Source organism: Apostichopus japonicus, chromosome 19, assembly GCF_037975245.1.
Source record: "Apostichopus japonicus isolate 1M-3 chromosome 19, ASM3797524v1, whole genome shotgun sequence".
Taxonomy (NCBI): domain Eukaryota; kingdom Metazoa; phylum Echinodermata; class Holothuroidea; order Aspidochirotida; family Stichopodidae; genus Apostichopus; species Apostichopus japonicus.
In genome coordinates this window covers 26,209,008-26,233,133 of record NC_092579.1, presented here as the reverse complement: position 1 = coordinate 26,233,133, position 24,126 = coordinate 26,209,008, and the positions used below count along the sequence as shown (strand labels likewise).

At 36.5% G+C, this 24,126-nt stretch overlaps 1 protein-coding gene, 1 long non-coding RNA gene and 3 other non-coding genes across 8 annotated transcripts; 1 reads left to right on the top strand and 4 right to left on the bottom strand.

Annotated features, from left to right (window-relative positions):
• Positions 1-264: 264 nt before the first annotated feature.
• Positions 265-8,138, top strand: LOC139960341 (uncharacterized). The gene is made up of 3 exons (XM_071958647.1): positions 265-307; positions 967-1,147; positions 5,915-8,138. The coding sequence occupies exons 1-3, from the start codon at positions 280-282 to the stop codon at positions 6,261-6,263; spliced, it is 558 nt and encodes a 185-aa protein (XP_071814748.1). The 5' UTR covers positions 265-279; the 3' UTR covers positions 6,264-8,138.
• Positions 8,139-8,750: 612 nt separating this feature from the next.
• On the bottom strand, positions 8,751-22,564 carry LOC139960342 (uncharacterized). 4 transcript variants are annotated; one of them, XR_011790476.1, is made up of 14 exons: positions 22,390-22,564; positions 21,185-21,279; positions 19,699-19,910; positions 18,883-18,937; positions 17,942-18,061; positions 17,163-17,213; positions 16,035-16,106; positions 15,085-15,119; positions 14,654-14,721; positions 13,891-13,923; positions 13,457-13,524; positions 12,666-12,699; positions 11,733-11,808; positions 8,751-10,283 (listed from the first exon to the last, which is right to left on the bottom strand). It is a non-coding gene; the product is annotated as an uncharacterized lncRNA (long non-coding RNA). The 4 variants fall into 4 exon arrangements; XR_011790475.1 differs by having other exon boundaries at positions 19,699-19,942; positions 22,367-22,563; XR_011790473.1 differs by having other exon boundaries at positions 19,699-19,942; positions 22,390-22,554.
• On the bottom strand, positions 11,574-11,644 carry LOC139960746 (small nucleolar RNA R38). The gene has a single exon (XR_011790591.1). It is a non-coding gene; the product is annotated as a small nucleolar RNA R38 (small nucleolar RNA).
• Positions 13,247-13,314, bottom strand: LOC139960748 (small nucleolar RNA R38). The gene has a single exon (XR_011790593.1). It is a non-coding gene; the product is annotated as a small nucleolar RNA R38 (small nucleolar RNA).
• Positions 14,402-14,469, bottom strand: LOC139960747 (small nucleolar RNA R38). Its single transcript, XR_011790592.1, has one exon. It is a non-coding gene; the product is annotated as a small nucleolar RNA R38 (small nucleolar RNA).
• Positions 22,565-24,126: the final 1,562 nt, after the last annotated feature.

Genomic DNA, 24,126 nt, shown 5'->3' with positions numbered 1-24,126 from the left:
CAAAAACGTCTCTTGTCACAAGAGATGCAATATCGGGTCCAGTGTCAATAAGGGAAACAGGAGGACCTTTTGAGACGTCTTGGAAATTATTGGATAGAGAATACCACCCACCCCCTACCAAAATTCGAAATTGTAACAGCGGGTAGAGCCATGCAAATGAATGGTGTCTTAGAAATAAATTCATTTTTTTTAATCACAGTCGTACGCGAAGTTTGCGTACACATTCCTGTTTATTGTATCAAGGCCATGCTTAGAGTGAGATCTGATCGATTCTGACCAATGTGCCACACTGACGTCACGTCTCGAAGTAAGTCAGTGTTATATCGAATTTCCTGGCAGGGACGGGCCAACATTTCAAGCACTATCACAGAAACTAAATTCATCACATGGCAAGGTTTAGGGCGATACAAAGACAAAAAATAATATGACCGGAAGGACTGAATCCCATTCTTCACTAAAAAAAATCCACTCTGAACTCTAAAAATGTGGACGAAACTTTGGCTTTTCCCCTTTGGCACACCAAGAAGGCAGGCTACACTGATATTTTATCTCAAGACTTTCGGGCCGGACGTTTGAATTTGGAAATGTTGACGTTCTTTCCAAACAATTGTTACATATACCAGTGAATTGCGACATTATAGATCGAAATGTCGTGGGTTTACCTGAGAATTTGAAGTTTCCTATCGAAATTTCAACGTTTCATCTCTAAGTTGTCGACATTTCAAAGATTCACCTATAACTTTTCACTATAACGTTTCGACATTTTAACTCATTAATAATATCACGAAGTTCATCCTATCACTAAATAAATATTCACTGTTTCTAATGATTTTGTGATATCATATAGGCCATTTTTTTTATCGCTAAAGAAATGGTTTCATGATATAATGTATGAATTTGTTGGTTCCACTAATTTGATGAATTTAAATGAATAATTTAGTGACAGCTTAAATTTATTTTCATCAGGCACTGCGCTGGTAACTGATTTTGGAAGCATTTTCAGAAGATCTGATACCCTAATATCTGGGCTCGTGTCGATATTTCGTCAGCACCGCTACAACACTAATTTACTACGTAAATACATACCCGCAGTTATTGTCTTCTTCGCAATATCTCCTAAATTTCAGAGTTGTAAGCAAAAAATTTGGTAAGTAACAAATACTTGGTTCGATGTCATTTTTATTTTATTAGTAATGCTAAATTTTCTTCGGATTTGAAAGTATTGATTTGTTTCCTTGTTGAAACAGTAGCCTACTTAATAATAGTGGTTTGGTACTTAGCCCAGGCCTAACTTATATCATATTACGGTAATACTAACACAGTACCAGAACCCTGGTGGTAGTATCAGTAGACATAACTTTAATTGGAGCTCCCAATGTATGCGACACGGTATTTATATGTAAAGCTCTCAAATGCAATCAGCTTGCATGTCGTAAGTTACGGTTTTCAAAAACATAAATATTTTTTAGCACTTTTTTAATAAACGCTATGAAAATGGTGTCTTAGCAATCTCATTCAGAGTCAGACATTGTATAGTTGTTGTGATTTTTTGTGAAATTTTCCATGTTTTGTTTTCCAAACAAATGATGTTGTGATATATCATACTTCAAGGCAAACCCATCCCCCCCCACTCTACAAAATCCAATCAAAGTGGGGGCTTCTAGCCAAACTACTTGGAGAATCTGATCAGCTTCTTTGCAAACAATCATGTATCAACTTAGGACACCAAACATCTTTCAAGACTCCTTAAATTTTGGCACATTATGGGAAGTACAACATATATATCATGTAGAAAATGCCAATAATGAATCAATCAGGTAATAATGGCTGCATCTTACTAAGTATTCATCTGGAATGAAGCTTGTTTCCTTAGTATTGCATGTCAACACTCTACTGTTAATGTATGTCAAAATGAAACCAAACCACCTCCCAGTAACATGAGCTCTACGTGTTTGAAAATGTTTTTACCAAAATGGCAAATAACCATGGGCTATGGACTGCATCCATAAAATATCAACCTTGAACTGCTTCTACTGTACCAAGTTGTTGAAATATGTAACCAAAACCCAGAATATAACATGCACAGACAGGTGTAAGGTTTCTCTTATAGAGAGTTTACTTTGGAGGCCAAGGTGTACTTGTTGTACTGGGACTTAGAACTTTGAATAAAGCAGCAGTGTGATGCATTATGTTTAGGCTAGTAATAGAAACTGTTAGTAATCTTTTCGGGATGAGGGAGTGTGGAGGACTTCCTATATGTGCTGCCAGCTAATAATTTGTAAAGGTGAACTTAAGTTAAAGGCAAGAGGTAGAACCAGAAAGCACCTTGGGTTTTTTCCAGATAACAGGTTATAGTGAATGTTTTGCAAACGAAACTGTATTATCCTTGGCTACAGGTTGTACATCCTAGGCATATATACTTTCGTATTCAACCATATCAAGTGAGAGAGCTTTAAGAATTGTTATCATCATTCCATAATTGAACAAGAAAGCATATAATTTAGGTAGTTTTATCTCACATACAAGATGTGAACAAAGTATGCTGTATAAAATCACAAATTTTTACTTTGCATTTATATTACACTGGAAACAATTGCTATACATAGTTGGCCTACCATCCTTTTAGTCATTAGTGATATGTGAATCACCTTGTTAACTGTCTAGGTTTCTTATCTCATCGTATTGAATGATGGAGTCAGGATTCACACTTGGAGTTGCAAATCCTAGGGCCATGCACACCTTAGATTGATATGTGTACGGTATATATATTGCCAATATCGGAATATCACAACCAAATTAATCTATAAGTTAATTGAGAATTAGGTAAATTCAGAGTGGATATTGTACCTTTTTGGACTGAAGCTAGGATTTATAAAGGTCTTTTGGTTTTTGCATCGCAATGATTAGTGCATTTTCTTTAGTTGTTGCATGATTAGGAGGACTTAAACTTATGACTGTAAAGAATGCCCTTTTGTTTCTACTTTGCACAATAAAATCCACTGGGAATATTAAAAAACTATTGTACAACAGTTGTAGCTTGTTTAAAAACTGATAGATTGAACATGCCATGTAAAAGTAGGACTTTCTATAGACCATTCAAGCAGATCACATCAAGCAGGTCTTAATACAATGTAAGTGATGCAATGATGTTGTTTTGCCTTTCAAGCAGATTTGTTGTGAGTGTACAGTACACAACCATGAGTTCAAGGGATATATATATCTTAAGTACAAGTACAAAGCCAAAATACCAAGGCCTTGGTTTTTACTTTCTCTGAGTACAGGTACAATTACAAAAGCATGAATTTGAAACTATATGTAGTGATAAAGATAGAATTCAAAATAAAATAAAATAAAACTGTTAGCAAACTGCTTATCCACTAGAGAGCCTGTGTAAGAGAATGTGTAATAGTAAGTTGGCCTGACGTTTCGATCCTAGCAGGGCCTTTGAAGTACTGTAGATCCTGCTAGGATCGAAACGTCAGGCCAACTTACTTTTACAAAAAGATGGAATTCGAATAAAAAACAAAGTTTTCTGTTTACTTATATCCTTTGTTAATAAGACGTCCCTCCTTGCACAATCATCAATATTGCTAAATAATGTCCCCTAATTATCATACTACTGTATAGTTGGCATGTCACATGCTGATCCGTGATGTATTATCCACTAGCACATCACTACTTGAAGGTAGAATACCAAACTAGTGCTTTAAAAATGCTGTAATAAATACACAGAGAAGAAAGTTTGCGTTACATGTACTGCAAGCTTCAAAATTTGGTTATGCTTCGCCTGGCCTTAAACAAGTTCAAACTGGTCTTAAATTTGTGTATACTTATTGAATAACCCACAGCAAGAAATCGTAATTCAAGCTAGTAGCTGAAAGATTCTCCAAATAATTATTTGAGTTTTATTTTGCATGGATAGTGTGTATATTAAAGAATCAATTGCACCCAAAATCAATATCGATATCACTGACCATTAACAACTACTACTGTAGTGTGCTTGCCCAGGGGACATTTCAATACCACCTTTAATCTTGGGGACAATTTGACTCTTTAATGGAAATGGCTGAGTCATGTATGTAGATTAGTTTCAATACTGTATGCACACATCCCATTAGCTTGGCTCACAATTAATGTTCCCTAAAAGCAGGAGGCGTGGAGTGTTAGCTCAGTGGTTAACGCTGGTGCCCTTCAATCATAAGGTCCTAAGTTGGAGTCACTCCAAGAATAATGTATGTCATCCAGTTACAGAGTTGTGGAAAATTGACAATTCATAATCATGGACGTTAAATATGCATCTAAGAGACTGACTTCGGTCAGCTTGCAGCTTTGATAAGCCAATGATGGCTTCTTCGCGAGTTCCTGCACTAAATACATACATTCCAAGGAAATTCAAAAGATAAAAACTTGCTGGTATGGAATACAGTACATGTTTCTACTATGCTTGGCAAATTTGTGACAGACATATGAGGATTGACGTCATCATTATACAATTTCAAAATAGATATGGAGATAGGATATATATTCAAGTTGGCAATTTCCCATTGATGTGCAGGTCTTCAATTTACATAGAGGGTTTCCCATGATACACGGTTTAATATGTTTGACAATGAATAATTTGAAAATTTTGCAAATGAAGTAGGCTTAGATGGTATTTATGGTGCTAACTTTCTCCTATTCTGGCACTCAATTCTGTGCCTAGTATTCACTTAAATTTTTGGTAATGGTAAAATTTGTTAAAGTAATCTTTGAAAAAAGTGTCGGGCAGAAAAGTTTAAAATACTGTTTGTGCTGGGCGGCATTCAGAACTGCCCGGCGTGAGCACATCCATGTGTTAGTGTGGATATGACTCTCTGTAACATTAGTGCTTGAGTTTGGACAACTAATCTAATTGTATCTTGTTGTTATGGCCATCCATCATGCAGCTGTGCTATACAGTATAAAGTGGTAAACTAAGTACACACTGTTCAGTGCACACATTGATCTCATGGTGCTTTTCACAGAGGCTCTGTGTATTTAGATAGCACAGTGCAGTGTTGCAGTGTATATATAACTGGCAGAACAGTCAACTAATTTGAATACAATCGAACTGTATCCAAGTCTATTGATGCTAGGTTTCCACACGTGTACATTGTTGTTAGCGACCTTGTGAACTTGATTGCAACAGGTGATGGCAGTGTTACTGTGCACCATAGTATCTTGTAGGTTAAGTTAATTACCAGTTGGGACAACTGATGAGGCTTTGCTTGCTACTTACCAATGGGAAAATAGTACAGGATGTCAAACCCAGCAACAGTTGTCACCAGATTTACATTGAGAAGTAGTGCAATGTTCTAAACAAGTGTTTTTGTCTCCAAAATGGTGCAGCACTAATAGTTATTTGTATCCATTCAAGTGCAAGGCAGAAACAACTCCACACAGATTCATAGAAATAGTCAATGTTGCATCCCTTTATTTTTGTGATAAGTGAGATTGATTCTAATGATGTGTTGAATATGAATATAGTAATAATAATAAATAATATTTATATAGCACCTAAGACAAAACTTTCTAAGTGCTTACATTTATATCAATAAGGTAGTTTTAGCCTATCCCACCCACCCAACCTCCTCCCCCCCCCACTCCCATCTCCCACCAAGTACAGTATTGCATTGTACACATATTATTCAAAGCAAGTACTTTCCTTGATTTTTACATTTATGTTCACCAGTCAAAGTAAAGGAAAACACTTCCCATAAATTAAGTTGTCATATTTATATTTTTCCTCTCTCTCTATCTCTCTGTCTGCATCAACCAGCCTATATAATAATTTTGACCTGTCACAACTAATATTCCAGCTACTTAACTACTCTCTAGTTGTTACAGTTCACACATGTAGTGTATAATTAACAGTTGTGTTCATCTCATTTGACAGCAAAATGCCAGAAGACAACGTGGAGTCTGAGGGCAGCTACAGTCCAATACCGGAGGAGAAGATGGAGACCAAGGAGGAGAAGACGGAGACCAAGTATCTCTCGGTAGATACAAAGATAGACGAGCAGAAGGGAGAGAAATATCTTGCTCTTGAAGCAGAAGAGGAGAAGACATGGTGGGATAACCAGACCAATAGGACAATTGTCGCAGTCTTCATTTCCATTGCCTTCATTGCCCTGATTGCAGCATTGGTCTTTCTGTTACCATGCACCGAGGATAACTCTGAATTGACAACGAATGAACCGAACACAACCGTCTTCACAGAAATCCTGACCGGCTATGAAGAATGACCTGGCAAGCAGCCAATCCTACCCACCCAGGCGTATATGCAAACTCGCAGGCAGCCGATCCTACTACCCAGGTGTATGCAAACTCGTATCGTTTGGAAAAGTGGAAAACGAGGGGAGTTAAGTGCCAGTACAGAAAACTTTTACAACTGGTGAAAGGAAGCAAACTTTAAATAACTAAACAATATCATGGTTCATGCAAAATGCATGTCTATGTTATAAGATTTGTTTAACTTTTTTTTTCTTACAGTAGGTGGGGGTTGATTTCTTTTTGTGGTGACTTTTGATACTACTATCAGCATGTTGCTTATCTTTTATATAGTCTGTTGCTTGGTCAGTGGTTTTCAAGTTTTAAAATGCCCTCTGCATGTCTCTATGCATTCTGAATAGCTTTCACAATACACCGGAAGGCTTATACTTGTAACAGGTCTTTATAACTATGAATGTTTGAGCGACTGAAACATGTAACCAAACCACCACTTCTACTTGTAGAGGCTCTTGTATCGCAAGTCTAGACAGTAAGCATTATCAGTTTAAATATTTTATTGCTACTAAGTATGTGATGGATTTGCCTGCTCCATGAAGGACAATGCATGTTGAACACCACATTACCGTTAAGTACACGCCATTGAATTGGTCATAGGCTGCAACCTTTGCTCTTAGCAATATTGACAGATATCAAGTGTTAGCAATTGCAAAACATGATTTGATGAACCAAAGTATATGATTGTCTTAGTCTCCAGAGAGTTAATATAAGAGGGTGTCCAACTTCCAGTTACCCTCAAAGTGTTGATCAGTTTTTGATTCCTTGCTGAAGGCAGAACTGGTTTGGGGTTGTTGTTGGTATTGGTCATAAATTGTTAGTGCAATAACTGTGAAAGTATAGTTTTGGATGGACTTCATATTTCTTACATGTATATTTACCTTAGTAACTGACTGCAAGACCCAGTGAATGTCAAAGGTATTTGAGGTCAGTCTAGGTTGAAAGAACTTGTAGATATGTAAGCTTACATAGAAAGTGACACATGGATCAACTTCTTATTTGGTATGTGATCCACCTTAGAGAGTAAAAATCTAGGAACCCCTAGTATATTCTGTTATAAACGTTAAAAGAGATCAAAGTCTGATATCCTTGTGAACAGGATAACCTCAAAAGAAGCTGGGACTTTACCCTTGATGAAGAAGTTCCAGACTGATGCAAGAAACTTGCCGTCAACAGTGATCAAAACTTGAAAAGTTTACGTGCAGTGAACACTTTTGTTTGTTGTTATGAAACACTTTGAATTTTAATGACCACATATGTTCCAGTTTTATGAGCTGATTAACATCTTGACTGGTTAGAGAAATTTCTCAGTGAGTGGGTGGTGGACCTACAGCATAACTTTTAATAATGTGATACTTTATAAATAGTCTTCCAGTTTGAAAAGTGGTAAATACAAATGTTTTTCAGTGAATTTGCATTTTATTATCATTGAATCTTTCTTGGAACGGATGGAAATTTCTCATAAAATTTTGTGTTCAGTGCCATTTTGTTTCCTGGTCTTAGTGTAGCTGGTCCCTCAAACGTTGCAATGAAATAGAACAGACCATGCAATAATAATTTGAATTCAGAAAATGAAAGTTTAGGTTGATCAGTGTATCAATGCCAATACTAATATTTCAGATATACAATATATACCATAAAATCGAAACAGCTATGTAAGTATTACTTATCCAGGAAGACTTACTGAAAATTTGTTTTCAAGGATCACAATGTTTATCGAACTTCTAGCCAATTGAATGTGTAAGCTGCTAGTTACTTTCTGTTTAGTCCTGTTGGTTGATCATTTCATTTTGAAGAACAATGCATTAATTTTTATTAAAACATAAAGACTGAAATGCTTTGTCTTGATTCTCATTTCTTCAACGTGTATACTTTGAACCTTGACTGGGGGGGGGGGGGGCACGTAAACAAACAGGCAGCAAGTTCTCCCTTTTATGAATTAATCCAAGCTTCACAATTCAGGTTTAATTTTTCCAGTCATTTACCTCTATTGACCCCAAATGACCTGTGGTCTCCAGAAAAACAGCATGGTTCTTCAACTATTTCAGATTAATTCAAGTACAATGTTTTTTTAAGGTTTAATATTAAAATTATGACCCCTTCTAAACCCAAACCTAATGGCTTCTTGTATTCAATATGGTGGTTCCATATGCAAAGTAGGAACTTTCAAAGATATTGTGCTGACAAGTTATAGCATCACACAGAAATGCACATGACCACCATCATATAGATTTCCATTGTTTTCAGCAAGGAATCATTGCACTGTATTAGATACCTCCTTCAGTACTGTGGGACATCAAGTACATGCATTCGAGAGGGCAGTTTCAAATAGCATTTAAAGTAAGATTACATTCAAAGAATTACACAAGGAAACTCCCTTGAACATTCATTATTCAATGGTTATGTGGAAGACAAAATCATATAAAGAACAAAACAAAGAATGGAAGTCATTTTCAATTTTTTTTATTTCTTTACATATAAAAATATAGCAAGGACTATGTGGTGAGTATGAAAGTTAACATTCTGTGATTCTACACTTCATTGTGTGTGCAACTTGGTTCAATTTAATTGACAGACTATAAATGTTGAGATAAAATTGATAGTTTGAGCACAAAACAGAATCAACAACAAACAAACTGACTGGGGCATCACAAGCTTACCCACAGCTAGTCTAGCAATTACAACAAACATATTTAACTTGGGTAAAGAAAAGTTCATAACCTTATTAAGTTTGTAAACCTATTGTAACTAACATGTAATGTATTCACTATGTCCTCTATCTGAAAAATGTGTACAGCAGTCCATAAGACAAGATATCTACACCACTACATAATAATACAAGTATTTGTAAAATATTGCAGCATCCTACACCATCAATTCATATGAAGTAATTAAATAGCACAAATATGGACTAGTGGGCAAACATACAGGTGTAGAGTTCTATGCAATAATGTTCAAGGGAATCTGAATCTGTCTTACAACTACGTTCCTAGTAATAAAGGAATATGACTTTCTTCCTTAGCAGAAGTGGAACAGATTAACACAATGCTACATGAACATATAGAGCAAAGTTTGGAAAGCCCAAGTGATGTTACTGTACTCAAACCAAATGAAAATGACCACCAAGCTACTACTTGTATGAAACTTCTTACAGAAGTATGCTCTCTGTTTGTAATCTACATAAATGAAATGGCAGTAGTCAATATCCAAAATAGTTTACAGGAAGACTTATACTGAACACAAGATAGAGCTCGTGTGGTGTTAAAGGTGTCATGAACAGTTCAACTACTACATAATGTATTATTCACTCTCCAATCAATATTACTTTTCCATCCTCTCCAGTCTCAGATGAGTAAGGAATGTTTGATCAGTGGAAACACAAGATGAAATTAAACATCTCAAATGTTTCATTCACAACATTTGTAGCATCATTGACAGGGATGGTTAGCAATATTACTCCTTGTAAATAGCATAGAGAGAGAGGAAGAACCTAACTCACTTCCATGCTAGCAATGAACCACTAATATACACAAAACAACAATAAGTACAATACCTTGAAAGATTGTTGACTTTGGGTACAGCTTGTTATAGGATATAGCTAGTAAGGTTTAAAGTAGCCAAGCAACATACAGAAGGATAGCAGCACTTGTTGCATTAATGTTTAGATGATGATGTATGATACATCAGCAAGACAGCCCAACTATGCTCTTCTGATACCTACTCGGAAGTCAAACTAAGTCTGCTCTTCCAACACTACATGGTACCCTGCAATGACATATGGTAAATGACTTTGCTATCACAACTAGAAGATATATCATGTTGGCAAACATAAGTTATAATTGACTGTTAGCTGGTAGTCAAGTCAACTAGACATTCTTGTGTGATTCTTCTCAACCATGTACATGACCTAGGTCCCAAAAGTTACTTCCAAGCTCTGCAATGTCTGCCTAAATCATAATACCATCAGGATTCTTGAAAACCTTCAGGATAAAAAAGAAATCATAAAAGACATTAGCAAACTGCTTCACTCATTGACAAGAAAACTTAACAAGTCTAGCTCATCTGTGTGTAAACCCATTTTTCTTACTGATTTATAATTCCTGCTGGGATCAAAACATCCATCTATAATAGCCTTACAGGTACACAGTTTCCTTGCTTAGTGGAATATGAAAGTGTTGTATGCCATCACCAAATATCATAATATTTATGCCAACATTTACCAGCTGTATTCCAAGTTTTTATATAATCTGATTTAAGGTTGTGGAGTCATGCAATTTAAATTTTGGTCCCTCCCCCTACAAAAGTTGGGCCCAGCAAAATTATGTGCCCACATGGTCCCCAAAGATTGTGTCCCAAGATGTATTTGAGGTGAAAATAAAATCTGGGCCCGAATGGCCTATATGTACCAGCTATTAATCAACAACTGTATACCAAGTTTGGCTACAATCCGACTTGCAGAGTTATTTCACCTTAAAGGAAACGTGGGCCCAAATGGCCCTGAACATATTTGGCTCCACAGATTCGGGCCCACAGAATGTGTCCCAAAATGTATTTGAGGTGGTAATAAAAATGGGCCATGCCTTTTTTGGGGTCTAGATAATCCCCAAAAAGGTTAGTTCTATATGTCCTAGCTATTAACCAACAACTATACAACTTAAGGTTGTGGAGTTATTGCAATGTAATTTTTTTTACATTTGACCCTATAATCCCATTAAATACCAGTCCAGCGCTAAAATCGATAGGGCACACTTCACTATATGTAGATTCATGGCAAGTATGACAAATATCCATCACTCTATTTTTTAATTAACTAGGAACCAAGCAAGTGTCACAGACGCACACCACAACCCGACTGCATAGGTTCTCTTACTTCCAGCAAGGAATCTAAAACCTTGGATCAGATATTTTTACAATTCATAAAATAATAAGTGAAAAGCCATCAAGGGAACTCATTTCAATGTATTTCAAATAATGGTTCTAAACCTTCAAAATTCCTATCATAAACATAGGATGGAAACTATCATAATTTTCTGTGAAGTTCTAGCACTGCTTCAATATGATACATCCTGTTTGTTTTCATATCCAGGATTATCATTTGCATCACATGCTTCTTCGTCAGCTTGACCTAAGGACACACCATTCTTATTGAAGGTGACCCTGTAGCCAAAATAAACATATATATGCACGTCCATATTTATTCAGATTAAGGCTTAGAGCATAACTGTGTGCTTAAATTCACTATGCTATCACAAAAGTCTATTTATGACTAAATCTGGCTCAGAAAGTTGGAAGTCATCAAGGGTATTTATGACAGGGATAACTAAAATCATCATAGCCAGAAGACTATAATCTTCTAATATGACATTTGCAAAATGAACATGACTATATATAATGTTACATAGATGTACACAGTTAAACATTCAATTTACCAGAGTTTAAGAAGAGAACTGCTGGTGAGCACCCCGCTGAGCGTGGTTTATTCTTCCAATTAATTCTTCATCGATTCTGAAAGGAAAGCATGCTTCATTAAATACCATTTAATAATCCTTGCAGGCTTACAAGCGTATCCTCTTATACATCAAATATAAAGAACAGGAGACTGGTTCTCTGCACATATTAATTCATGTAGAAACTTATAACATTGGATAGCAGTAATGTTACACATTCCCTTTCCACTATCACACAGCTGGTAACAAGTCAGCTGAAGTTGACAAATAGATGGCTTGAGATATGAAATATTTTCAGTATCATCGATCAATATCAATACTTCCTGCCAGATTGCAGTTTATGTTTGATACCGTAAGTGATATCAACTTCAGCCATTTATTCAAAAAGTAATTAAAGGAAAAGCTGTAGGTCATTTAACAACAAGTTGTTAAGCCACAAGTAGGAAACACAGTTAACAATTTGCAGATGCATAGAGGCCAGAAGTCTGGAAATGAAAAGGTAATTGGATAAAAGAAGCGTATTTTTATACTATAGTTTACTATAGTTAGGTCCTGCAGGGCCACCACCAAACCTTGCATACATCAACACTGCAGTGCACACTGAAGTAACAATAATGTAGAACCGTGCATTTCACTATAGTCAAATACACAAAAAGCACAGAGCTTGTGAAAACAAGAGAGGGAGCACTCTACCTGTTCATTGCACTACAAAACCAAATGTTGTACATTTGAACACAGAGACAGACTTTCAAGCAGTTACACATTGTTTGCTCACACAGCTGGTAACGAGTCAGATAAGTGATTTCAAAGGGTTATAATCACTCACAATCATTGCCCAGTGCTTATCATCATTCAAGCCACACAGCTGACAATGACACTGCATAAAGCCTAACATCACTCAAAATATAGACTTACTCATTGGTCTTCTCATCTCTGGAATATCTTCATGCTGGAAGGAACAAAGAAATAATACATGTTATCATTTTATGCACATAACAGTACACAAGAAGGTATTGTAGGTACAAAAGGACAATGTCACATACATTGTATTTTCCCCTCCAGCTTGGCTAACCCTATATATAATCTCTCAAGGTCCACCTGTTTAGACTATCTGATGAATATATTCCTTGTGTGCTGTAGATAGCACCTCAGTATTGATTTCAATTATGTAACCTGCCATACCTACTTAGTGTAACACTTGTTCAATGCCTGTTGTGGATCCTTGAAGTGAAAACTTAAGGTGGGGTTTCACTTGACACAAATGTGTATACATTATGATGACCCTATTCAACATATTACATCATGATATGATATATAACAACTCATGGAATCTTAAGCATTCAGATATCAAAAATGGCTCTTTCAAATTCTTAATAAATGTATTAAACATGGAACATCCAAAAATCTAGTACTGATAATAAGTGTGAATTGGGATTGCAATCATCATTGGGAGATTTTGCTGCAGAATACTACTACAACAACAATTACTTGCTCACGTCTGGCTCAGAAAGTTAAGTCATCAAATATATTATGACAGGGATAACTTTAATCATCACTGCCAGCTTACAATCACAAATTAAACTTGGGACAGTTGAAGTGGTGAACTATACAATTATGTAAGACCAGACAAAGATTTCTGGACACAAATTACCAACTTGTAATTTCACAGTGAAGTTAATTGAAAGCAAATATACTGAGATACTAACCAAGAGTTGAGCACACTACAATAAGTGTGCCACTGGTTACTGCATTGAGCTTCATCTTCAAATGAATTCTGAAGAGAAAACAATATTAATAGCATATTATTTTATTAACTTAGCAAGTTCACAGGCAAATTGTCATAGTTCTTCTGTATCTTTTATAAATTCCTAGAACACCATAACAAACAATTGTTCAGGTTTGAACCATTGTATGAATAGAGTGTGTTGCTAAGACATTTTAATAATGTCACAGAAAGCAAACATGAAAAGCGGATATTACTGAAATTAATATCATCTGGTACAGCTGGTAACGAGTCAGATAAGTGATTTCAAAGGGATATAATCACTGACAATCATTGCCCAGTGCTTATCATCATTCAAGCCACACAGCTGACAATGACATTGCATAAAGCCTAACATCACTCAAAATATAGACTTACTCATTGGTCTTCTGTCTCTGGAATGTATTCAATCTGGAAGGAACAAAGAAATAATACATGTTATTATTTTATGCACATAACAGTACACAAGAAGGTATTGTAGGTTCATAAGGACAATGTCACATACATTGTATTTTCCCCTCCAGCTTGGCTAACCCTATATATATACTCTCAAGGTTCACCTGTTTAGACTATCTGATAAATATGTTCCTTGGTGCTGTAGATAGCACCTCAGTATTGATTTCCAGTATTAAACCTGCCATACCTACTTTGTGTAACACTTGTTTAACACCTGTTTTGGATCATTTAAGTGATAACTTAAGGTGGGGTTTCACTTGACATAAATGTGTATACATTATGATGATCCTAGTCAACATATTACATCATGATATGATATATAACAACTCATGGAATCTTAGGCTTCAGATATCAGAAATAACTAAGTTCCACCAGTGGCTCTTTCAAATCTTAATAAATGTCTTAAATAATAATAATAATAATAATTGCTCACATCTGGCTCAGAAAGTTAAGTCATCAAATATATTATGACAGGGATAACTTCAATCATCACTGCCAGAATTTAGTGACAAATACACATTTGATTAAACTGTCAACACTGCTTCCAATCACAAATTAAACTTGGACAGTTGAAGTGGTGAAACTATACAATTATGTAAGACCAGACAAAGATTCCTGGACTCAAATTACCAACTTGTAATTTCACAGTTGAGTTAATTGAAAGCAAAAATACTGGGATACTAACCTAGAGTTGAGCACATTACAATAAGTGTGCCACTGGTTACTGCATTGAGCTTCATCTTCAAATGAATTCTGAAGAGAAAACAATATTAATAGCATATTATTTTATTAACTTAGCAAGTTCACAGGCAAATTGTCATAGTTCTTCTGTATCTTTTATAAATTCCTAGAACACCATAACAAACAATTGTTCAGGTTCGAACCATTGTATGAATAGAGTGTGTTGCTAAGAAATGTTAATGTCACGAAAAGCAAACATGAAAAGCGGATATTACTGAAATTAATATCATCTGGTACAGCTGGTAACGAGTCAGATAAGTGATTTCAAAGGATTATAATCACTGACAATCATTGCCCAGTGCTTATCATCATTCAAGCCACACAGCTGACAATGACATTGCATAAAGCCTAACATCACTCAAAATATAGACTTACTCATTGGTCCTCTCCTCTCTGGAATTATTTCATTCCTGAAAGGAACAAAGAAATAATAAACGTTATACACACTGATCACATTTCATGCACCTGTGTGTAACAAATAACACATATAGTAAGGTAACATTTTTTTTCTCATCTGTCGTGGTCCTCCTGTTTGCACTACGATTCCATTTAATCTCTTAAGGTCATTCTGATTGAACAGCAGCCATACCCCACTATCAAACCATATGATACTTTATTGACAGGTACTGTACTGTGGCTTCTTGAAGTGATCAAGTATGGTGGGGTTCCACAAGATATACACAGATGTTTACATTATGAAGGGCCGATTCAACATAAAAGAACAGGTTGATAGAAACTGACATTTTTGTTACCACCGATACCGACCAATACAATACAGAACCATGTTGCTCAGGAAATCTGAAACCCTTCAGATATCAGGAATAAGTATGTTTCTGTCAGTGGCACTTTCAAATTCTTGAACCAACAAAAATTCTATAGATAATAAAGGGTGCTTTGGAACATCGATCATAGCTGGAAGATTTCCATGCAAAACAACAATTTCTGATAAATAATTGGCTCAGACAAGTTACTCATCAAATATATTATGACAGGGGAACTTTAATCATCACTGCCAGAATAGTTACTAGAATACTATATTTCTAGGACTGTCAACACTGTTTACAATTATATGAATTCATTAAAACTATAAGACAATATGCATAGGGCAATAAATGACAATGTTGAGACTGGGACAATTATCACAGCCAGTTAAATAGTTTTCAAATGATTGCATCTTTGTTTCCAAAGACTGCAAAGATGCCAATGAACACCTTTAAAAACATTATCGAATAGGCATATACAATGGTTACACTTTGACAATGCTGAAAATGTTTGAGTATTTTGCACAGAGCCAGCATGACAGACAAAAGTAATGGAATACTAACCCACACAGTAAATGGGATACCAGACAGCCTCAAGACAGAATTAACAAGATATCTTCCACCCTGTATAATCATCTGCAACAAGAAAGGTTCGGAGATCAAATGTCATTAACTTAATTTTATTTAATGGTTTCACTTATTCTTTACATTGAACTTAATGAAATCTTGCTTAAGATCCACATATTTTCTGAGTCAAAATTCCACCAAATATTTCATGGACTGCATTTATCAGCTCAGTGAGCCCACAATGTCTGAAATTAGTTCAGATCGTGTGGTTATCATCATTGCTGACATAGGGAGCAGGGTTGGGCAATATGGAAACAAATATATTTATGTATTGGTGCAAGCATGTGCACCTATGGTAACAATTGGTATACTGTCAATTACATCTTACCACTGTATATCTTAAAATAGTACTGAATGGATTATGAGATTTTACAGCATTTTAATTAAAAGAGCTAAGTTTGTGTTCCTATATGCTCAGTAACTTGATTTGTTGAGTCAAGACTTTTTTGCTCCAAGTTTTTCTCTCCACTCATTTCACTGCAAGGTAATGCAGCCACAATGAAGTATAATGTACAATAACCAGCCATTCTTAGAGCATGTCAATCTTCATGTAAACAAGCTTGACAAAACATCAGCAGCTACATGCTTATTGTATTGAACTGTTTTACTGTAGTCTGGATTTAAATATTATCACATCAGCCCTGGATATAACCAGAAGCTGCAACATCCAAGTTATAACTTGTAAAAGTTACACGATTTGCAGTTATTTTACACTACGTTGCCTATTGAGCACAGCAGCCTACAATATTGACTATTTCCATACTGAAGACTTCCAATTCTAACATCAATATTAGCTAGTGGACAAAGCACTTCAGGAAACAAATCTAACTAAACTTACTTAACTTGTGAAGATTTTATGCCTCATATAACACGTACTGACATGACAAGCTAAAAGTGTAACTCTTACTGAGAATCCTTGATCAGAATGTAACTGCACCACATTAATTGTTGCATGATGTAGCATTATTGTCAGATAAGTGATAAGATGCATCGGGCTATTAAATGAACTGTAGCGATGGACTGTTGTTGCTACAGCAAGCAAGACAATGTTTTATTATATCTCACCATTAAAACAAGTGTAGGGAAACCTTTCACAGCACACATGGAGCTTTTGTACTGAAAGAAAACAAAAATCAAAGCATAAACAACACAATTGCATAACAATTTTAGTCAATGGTTGTCATTTGCTTAGATTTATACCATCATACATTGCTTCATCACATCTCACATGGGTCCACACCAAGTTTTAAGCTAGCTAAGAAGATTTTGTAGGCAGCAGCGATCATGTGATGCCAGCCAAGCTAAAGCTATGACAACCAATTCAAAAAGTTTTGAGTCATCTGATATTTGTACCAGTATACCAGTTTTTGTTTTATGATCAGCAGCACAAATCCTGCCTATTTTTTGTTTATTAGATTCCACACAACCATTTCCAATATATCACCCAAGTTCACCACTTTCAAGATGCCAAACAATTGAAATACACCAATACTGTAAACTCCTGACAATCCATTGACACTCCAAAGTCACAGTCTGTTCAGTGAGATGTTATTTAACTGACCACACTGGAGCAAAACCTATTCTTTTTAACTACTAAGAATTTTTTTTTATATTCAATGATGTGTGACCAAAGGTACACTACATTTAAGGAATATAGCAGAGGCTACTATCCAACTACACCCACGTAGAAAGAGTGGTGCTGGTGAAAAACCTTGCTTTAATTTAGCACCTAAATGATCTCCAGAACCTTAGAGGAGACAGGCCGAAGATTAACGAAGGTGCAGACATGTGAACAAGACAGATATTCTTACACATTGTGGCACTACTATCAGTCTAGTGCTTACCAAATGCTCTTTTAACACCAACTGGGTTATCTTCTGGTGGTTACTTTGAGGTGAACTAGCATTCCAAAGAACAGTAAGATGCTGACCATCCTATACCTGTCAATTCAATGTCTGTCATTCCTGGAAGAAACCAAAAAGTTGAGACATTTTCAATAGCTATATAAGTACTTGGTGCTCCTCCTTATTGCCAACATAATGGATACTGACATGGTGTTCAAAAAATGTTCAAAATTTGTTGCCTGACATGTTAGCACGAGCTGCAACAGCTCAGTGGGCCCAAGATTCAGACAAACATTACAGATTGCAACCTGACTTAGTGGTACTGTGGTGACTTAGTTTTCCATAATCATCAAGACCCATACACTTACTACTGACCCCACATGACGGACTGGCGCACACTGAACAGCTGTTTTCTGTAGAAGAATACTTGTGTAGGTCACATGCAAATTATTTCCCTATGACCGATTACATTTATTGAAATGGTAATTGTTAGCCACCACACCTGTTCACTGACAGTCAGGAAAATACTACATGTGGGGTTTCCCCTTAGCTGGAGCCAACACAATCCGAAACTGCCTAAATCTTGATTAGTCATAGTTGATAGCACAACACAGTCAAGCTATCCACAATATTATGATGGTAGAGTTGATCCAGGTTGCTTCAGTTGGCTTAATGCCACAAAGTTGCTCAATAGATGATTTATCTAATCCTAGGACACATGGCTCAGAAACAGAACAATGAAATTTTCATCACAAGTGATCAAAAATAATTCAGTTTCATCATTGACATGTCACAATTCAAGACAAATTCAAAGTGAACTATGTCTATTTTGTTGTAAGGAAGCGTAATGGGAAAGCAATCACACTGTGCCCCAATCATCATTTACAATATCCTAAAATGAAAAACTTAAAAAGTAGGACACCTGTCCTTATGGTACTCACTTTCCTGCCACATATCCTTGCTATCCTGGAAATAGTTGATGAGCATTCATCATTGCTGAAAGTGAGAAAAGGCACATCAAACTTTAAATTCTTCAGCAAATCTCAAGGAGTAATTCATTAAGTTAATACAAGAAAAGTTTTTAGTGTCTAACATTCATTTATCTTTTAAGCTGTAAACTGTTACATCCGCATCCTAATTATTCTTGTTTCTGTCTGCAGTTATTCCTGGTGGAAAATGCTGATAAATATTTACTCAAATGTTTGCAAGGAGATATGGAGGGGTATGGGGAAATCTCAACATCCTCAGACAAATGCCTCGAAAACTATCAAAATCATATGCAGATAGTAACTAGCTCCTGAAAGATTAAACATGATCAGTTGTAAAACACAAAAGACCAAAATCTTCCAGGTGTTAGCTCTTATCCTCTGACTCGTCATCTGTTCATCACAGGATGTTGAGAGGTTGAAACCTTCACACTTTAAAATCTACTGCTGCTTTCATTTGATTGGACAATTCTTTTAGTAGCTTATTGGCCGTCCAGTAGGTGAACAAAGATGTCCCACTCTCAAAAAATAATTTCATTTAAGAATAAATGAAGTTTCTTATTTGCTGTCTGTACCAACTGTAATGGTTAGCATATTATAATACACAGCCTGCACACAAATTGTTTTCATCCCGCAAGCTTTTCAAAACTCTCTATTAATGCAGTATCATCAGTTCACAAATTTGATATTTTCATAATACAATATAATAATGCGAAAGAGATTTAAGTACATACAATGCATCTTAAATTAAATAGCATTGCCTAGACAAACCTGAGTGCAGTGAATAGTCATCCATCCTCAGAGAAACCAGCTAGTTCTATCTAGTTCCTGTACTATCGACAATCCATATCTGTGGCAATACCTCGACTGGGTGCTTAGGTGTACAGTTATTTCCCATCTTCCAGTTCCACCTTTATCATCAAAGCGTTGAAATCAGATCATGCAGATGACTCTTGTACTGAACATGCATTGTCCTGTCCAAACTGTGAGAAACAGTGGATATAAACACAACAATCTGCATGGGAAAAAAGAAAACAAAAAGTTGGTACACACATTCCCAGTACCAATTTATTCAAGCTGTTCTTTACCTTCATAGACCTTGAACCTTCATAGACAAAATAGAGTTCTTGTTCTTAGATTGTTAAATCTACATACCATCACATCTAACAAGCTTGTCATTTAAGCTTACTTTTGGAGTTATTATGTTGCAATGTTTGCAGACTTTCAACTCTGGTTACTTTAACTGAAACATCAACCTCTACCTAAAAAATATATTAGGGTTCTTGTAATCAAATTGATGGCTGCCATTTATAACATTCATCCAAGCTTTGCTTGCAAAGTTATCATATTAACAAGCTTTTCAGACTTGAATTGATACATTTACAAGCCAGGGTGTCTCACACACAAACACACATTTTGCCTTCCATAAGGAACCAAAGACCATGATCCAGGTGATAATATTAACTGAAACAATGACATAGCAACTACATGAGGTGTTAGAAATACAGAAATGTCACAAAAGAAAAAAAGGCAACATATTTATTCACAATTTTGAAGGAGGTAAGTTCAGGGATGGGGAATGGGGAACATCCTCAGACAAATGCCTCGAAAACTATCAAAATCATATGCAGATAGTAACTAGCTCCTGAAAGATTAAAAATGATCAGTTGTAAAACACAAAAGACCAAAATCTTCCAGGTGTTAGCTCTTATCCTCTGACTCGTCATCTGTTCATCACAGGATGTCATGGGGTTTTAAAGGCTTAAGTTGCTTAAGAACAAACAGGTTTAAACTACTCATGTTAAAACTTTAACTCTAAGCCCCACCCACTCATTAATATTCATAAGATGGGAACCAAAACCATAGGACAAATCTACTAAACATAAGACATCATTCAATTGCCAGTTACTTCATGAAATATACTGTATCTCTTGTTTATCATTTGGTGTCGTTTACATATTTGTTAACTGTGGCAGTAATAATACTGTGGGTTCACATGTATTGTACAATCAAACAATGTTGCTATTACATCATCAACCATTACCTCTTGACTGTTGAACCATCTGATTACATTGACAAGCTGTGATGTTACTTCTTCTCTGTAACCCACTTTTCTGACCGATGTCACAAGCGGGATGAAATCCAGATAAGGAGAAAGCTACTTTGATAAACAGATGCAAGGGGCAACATTACTGAACCCAATAGTTTGAAATATTCAAACTGACAGTCATGGTCTAAAGAAGAGGGAAATGATTACCTTGACAGGTTTATTGTTGACTGTCATCACTGCTGATTTCATAGCGTTCATTTCGGAATATAGCGTACTCCCCTATTGTCAGAAGTCTGTGAAACCTGCAAAAGATAGCGTATTTCTAGTATTAGGGCTGTTAACAGATTTAGTACACTGTGAATGCAGCTGAAATCCTGTTCTGCCACAAGAGGTCTATTCAGTACTCAGACATTTCAAACATATCTTCAAAACTGTTGACAATTGGTCACGACTACATGACTGATACCAATTGATGAAATCTCTGACGTCCTCAGACAAATGCCTCGATCAATAATCAAAATCATATGCAGATAGTAACTAGCTCCTTTAAGACTACAATGATCAGTTGTAAAACACAAAAGACCAAAATCTTCCAGGTGTTAGCTCTTATCCTCTGACTCGTCATCTGTTCATCACTGTACCTCACAGATTTCATCATCATGATTTGTATAGCTCTACAAATTTTATGACATTAAAATGATCTTTTGAAACCTCCTCAAGAATTTACATGCCTGTGAAGAACATTTCTGACAGCCCTCTACAACAAGGAACTCTGAAGAGCATTTCTTCAGGAATAAAGATGCTCCATGTTAAATATTTATACAGCTTGGTCAAGTCACAATTTAGCTGTCAATTGTGCCACATTACAGTAGGATAAACCTGGTCACAGCAGAATAACTATAATATTCAGATTAGCACAGAATGTTAAGCAATGCTGTGTATTGAAGGTTTGCAACTGATATTATTTTTAATTAGCCACTACTTGTAATATTACTACAACTAGCCGCATTAAGGCCTAGGCTACCTTGTTTTTATTAATGTAATGAGCTAGGCCTAGGGGAACTATTCTCTTCCAAACATTAATCGGGCACATGGCAATTGAACACATGGCAATTGAATGGACTAGTCAGCCTAAGTTAGGCCTACCCTATGTTAGGCCTAGTGTAATATGTGGCAAATATCACCGCAAAATTGATGAATAATTTATTTATAGAGTGAATTAGGAAATAGACCTCGCATGTATCCAAGATTGAGTCTAAATTGGCTAACGTAGGCCTAGGCTAATCAATCCGAATGACATGATTCTTATTCTTATTCTAGTAATCATCAGCCAACTCCTTTGGGGTTCTTAAAATCAAACAATGGAAGAAAAGAAACCTTTAAACAAGCCTGAAACTAATAGCAGCATTTACATTGAAGAAACAGGAAGGATTGGTGCCAAAGCGAAAGATTTTTGATGATGTTTCCCTATTCTCTCCGGCTGCTCTCTCAGGCTGGATTACACCGTGACTTCCCAATCGCCGCAGTACCGTGAAATGACAGGATAAGCATGCAGCAAGCTAAAATGAATGCCGCGCGTGAACCGGACCATGCTTTACAGATCGTAGAATGCATGGCTTCGGATGGAGTAGTGCCGTGTGTTTATGCCACGTGGTAAATATAAAATGTATTGCCCAATCAATGCACACCCTGTGGCCCAGTAACACGAAAACTACAAGCTAGAGCACATTCCATTTTTCCCTCCAAATTTGGGTGTAGTTCTATTTTGTGACATTTAATTGTGCTGGGAAAAAAACATCAAAATATTATATATTGCTCGGTTGCTATAGAGGAAGGCGTTTTGCCATTAAGTAAAGTGACAAATCGCCCGCTATAGCTAGGCCACAGGGAAGTGAGCATGAATTGCAAATGTACATGAAGTCAAATTCAGAGATTCTTGCATCTGTGTGAAGAACGAACTACACCTGACACACATACGAAAAGAGAACTTGTGAAAAGTTTGTTTTGATGGTTTGGTCTCGCAAAGGCTTGGTTCCGGGCAGTGGCGTAGCTAGGGGGTAGGGCACGTGCCAGGGCGCCGAATATGGGGGCACTGGAATGGGAGAATGAGCAGAGCCGTATATAGAGAATGAGTGTAAAAAAAAAAAAAACACTTTGTAGATCAACATGACGAAATTGATGTATGTCGTCAGGCATGAATATTTACTAGTTACTAATAAGAATCTGAATATAGTTGTTTTTATTGACTAATTTACAGATTGTGATTCTTTTCAGTCCATTTCGACCGTTTTTTTTAAAAATCCTGTTCTGTAATGACAGGTGCGTATCCAGGGGGGCGTTGGGGGCGCGCGCCCCCCGGGTAAGAAAAAGAGCAGAGAAAAAAAAGAGAAGAAAAAAGGAAAAAAATAGGGGAAAAAGAGGAGGAGGAGAGGAAGGAAGGGAAAAGAAAAAGAAGAAAGAGAGAAGAAGGAGAAAAGGAGGGAGTAAAAGAAAAACGCGAAGACACCGGGAAGAGAAAGAGGAACAGTGACATCATTACAGCCCTGAAGGGTAGCCAGTGACGGATCAATGATTTCGTAAAAGTGTGCCTTACCCTACCCCTTACACCGACAACTCCATTTTTTGACGTTTCCATTTTCCTCTCTCACTAATGATCTATATAAATACTATATATGGTCTATCATAACGCGTGTGTAGAATTGTGCTATGAAACCAACTGTGGCTGGTCTCGAACTCGACCGTGTCGTCGGGGAACATGACGCATTTTGGAATGGGGGCGACCGCCCCCTCCCCCCATTCAGCATTTTTTTAAATGATATCGCTAAGTAATTTCAAAATAGAAAGTGCTTAGAAGCAACTTACAAGGCCTGGGAAGTGTCATTTCCAGCGAAGTGGGAGACATTTTCGGCCAAAATTTTCTTGTACACTTCGCGCTAACAAATGGTCCTGGGTAGTGCCATTTCCAGCGATCTGGGAGGCATTTTCGGCCAAAATTTTCTTGTTCGCTTCGCGCCAACCTATGGTGGCGCTACGCTTAGATAATTTGCCTACAGGCTTCGCCCCTCCCTTGGCAAATTCCTCGCTACGCGCCTGTTCGAATTTGTAACGCAAACAGCAGATATCACATCATATCAGTGAGAATGAAAATA

What these genes read in the sequence shown, in the direction of transcription:
- LOC139960341 (XM_071958647.1), top strand. Translation starts at nt 280, where the DNA reads ATGTGCCACACTGACGTCACGTCTCGAA. An exon ending in CACTGACGTCACGTCTCGAA is followed by an intron (nt 308 to 966) that starts GTAAGTCAGTGT and finishes TATTTTCATCAG; the next exon opens with GCACTGCGCTGGTAACTGAT. An exon ending in AGTTGTAAGCAAAAAATTTG is followed by an intron (nt 1,148 to 5,914) that starts GTAAGTAACAAA and finishes CTCATTTGACAG; the next exon opens with CAAAATGCCAGAAGACAACG.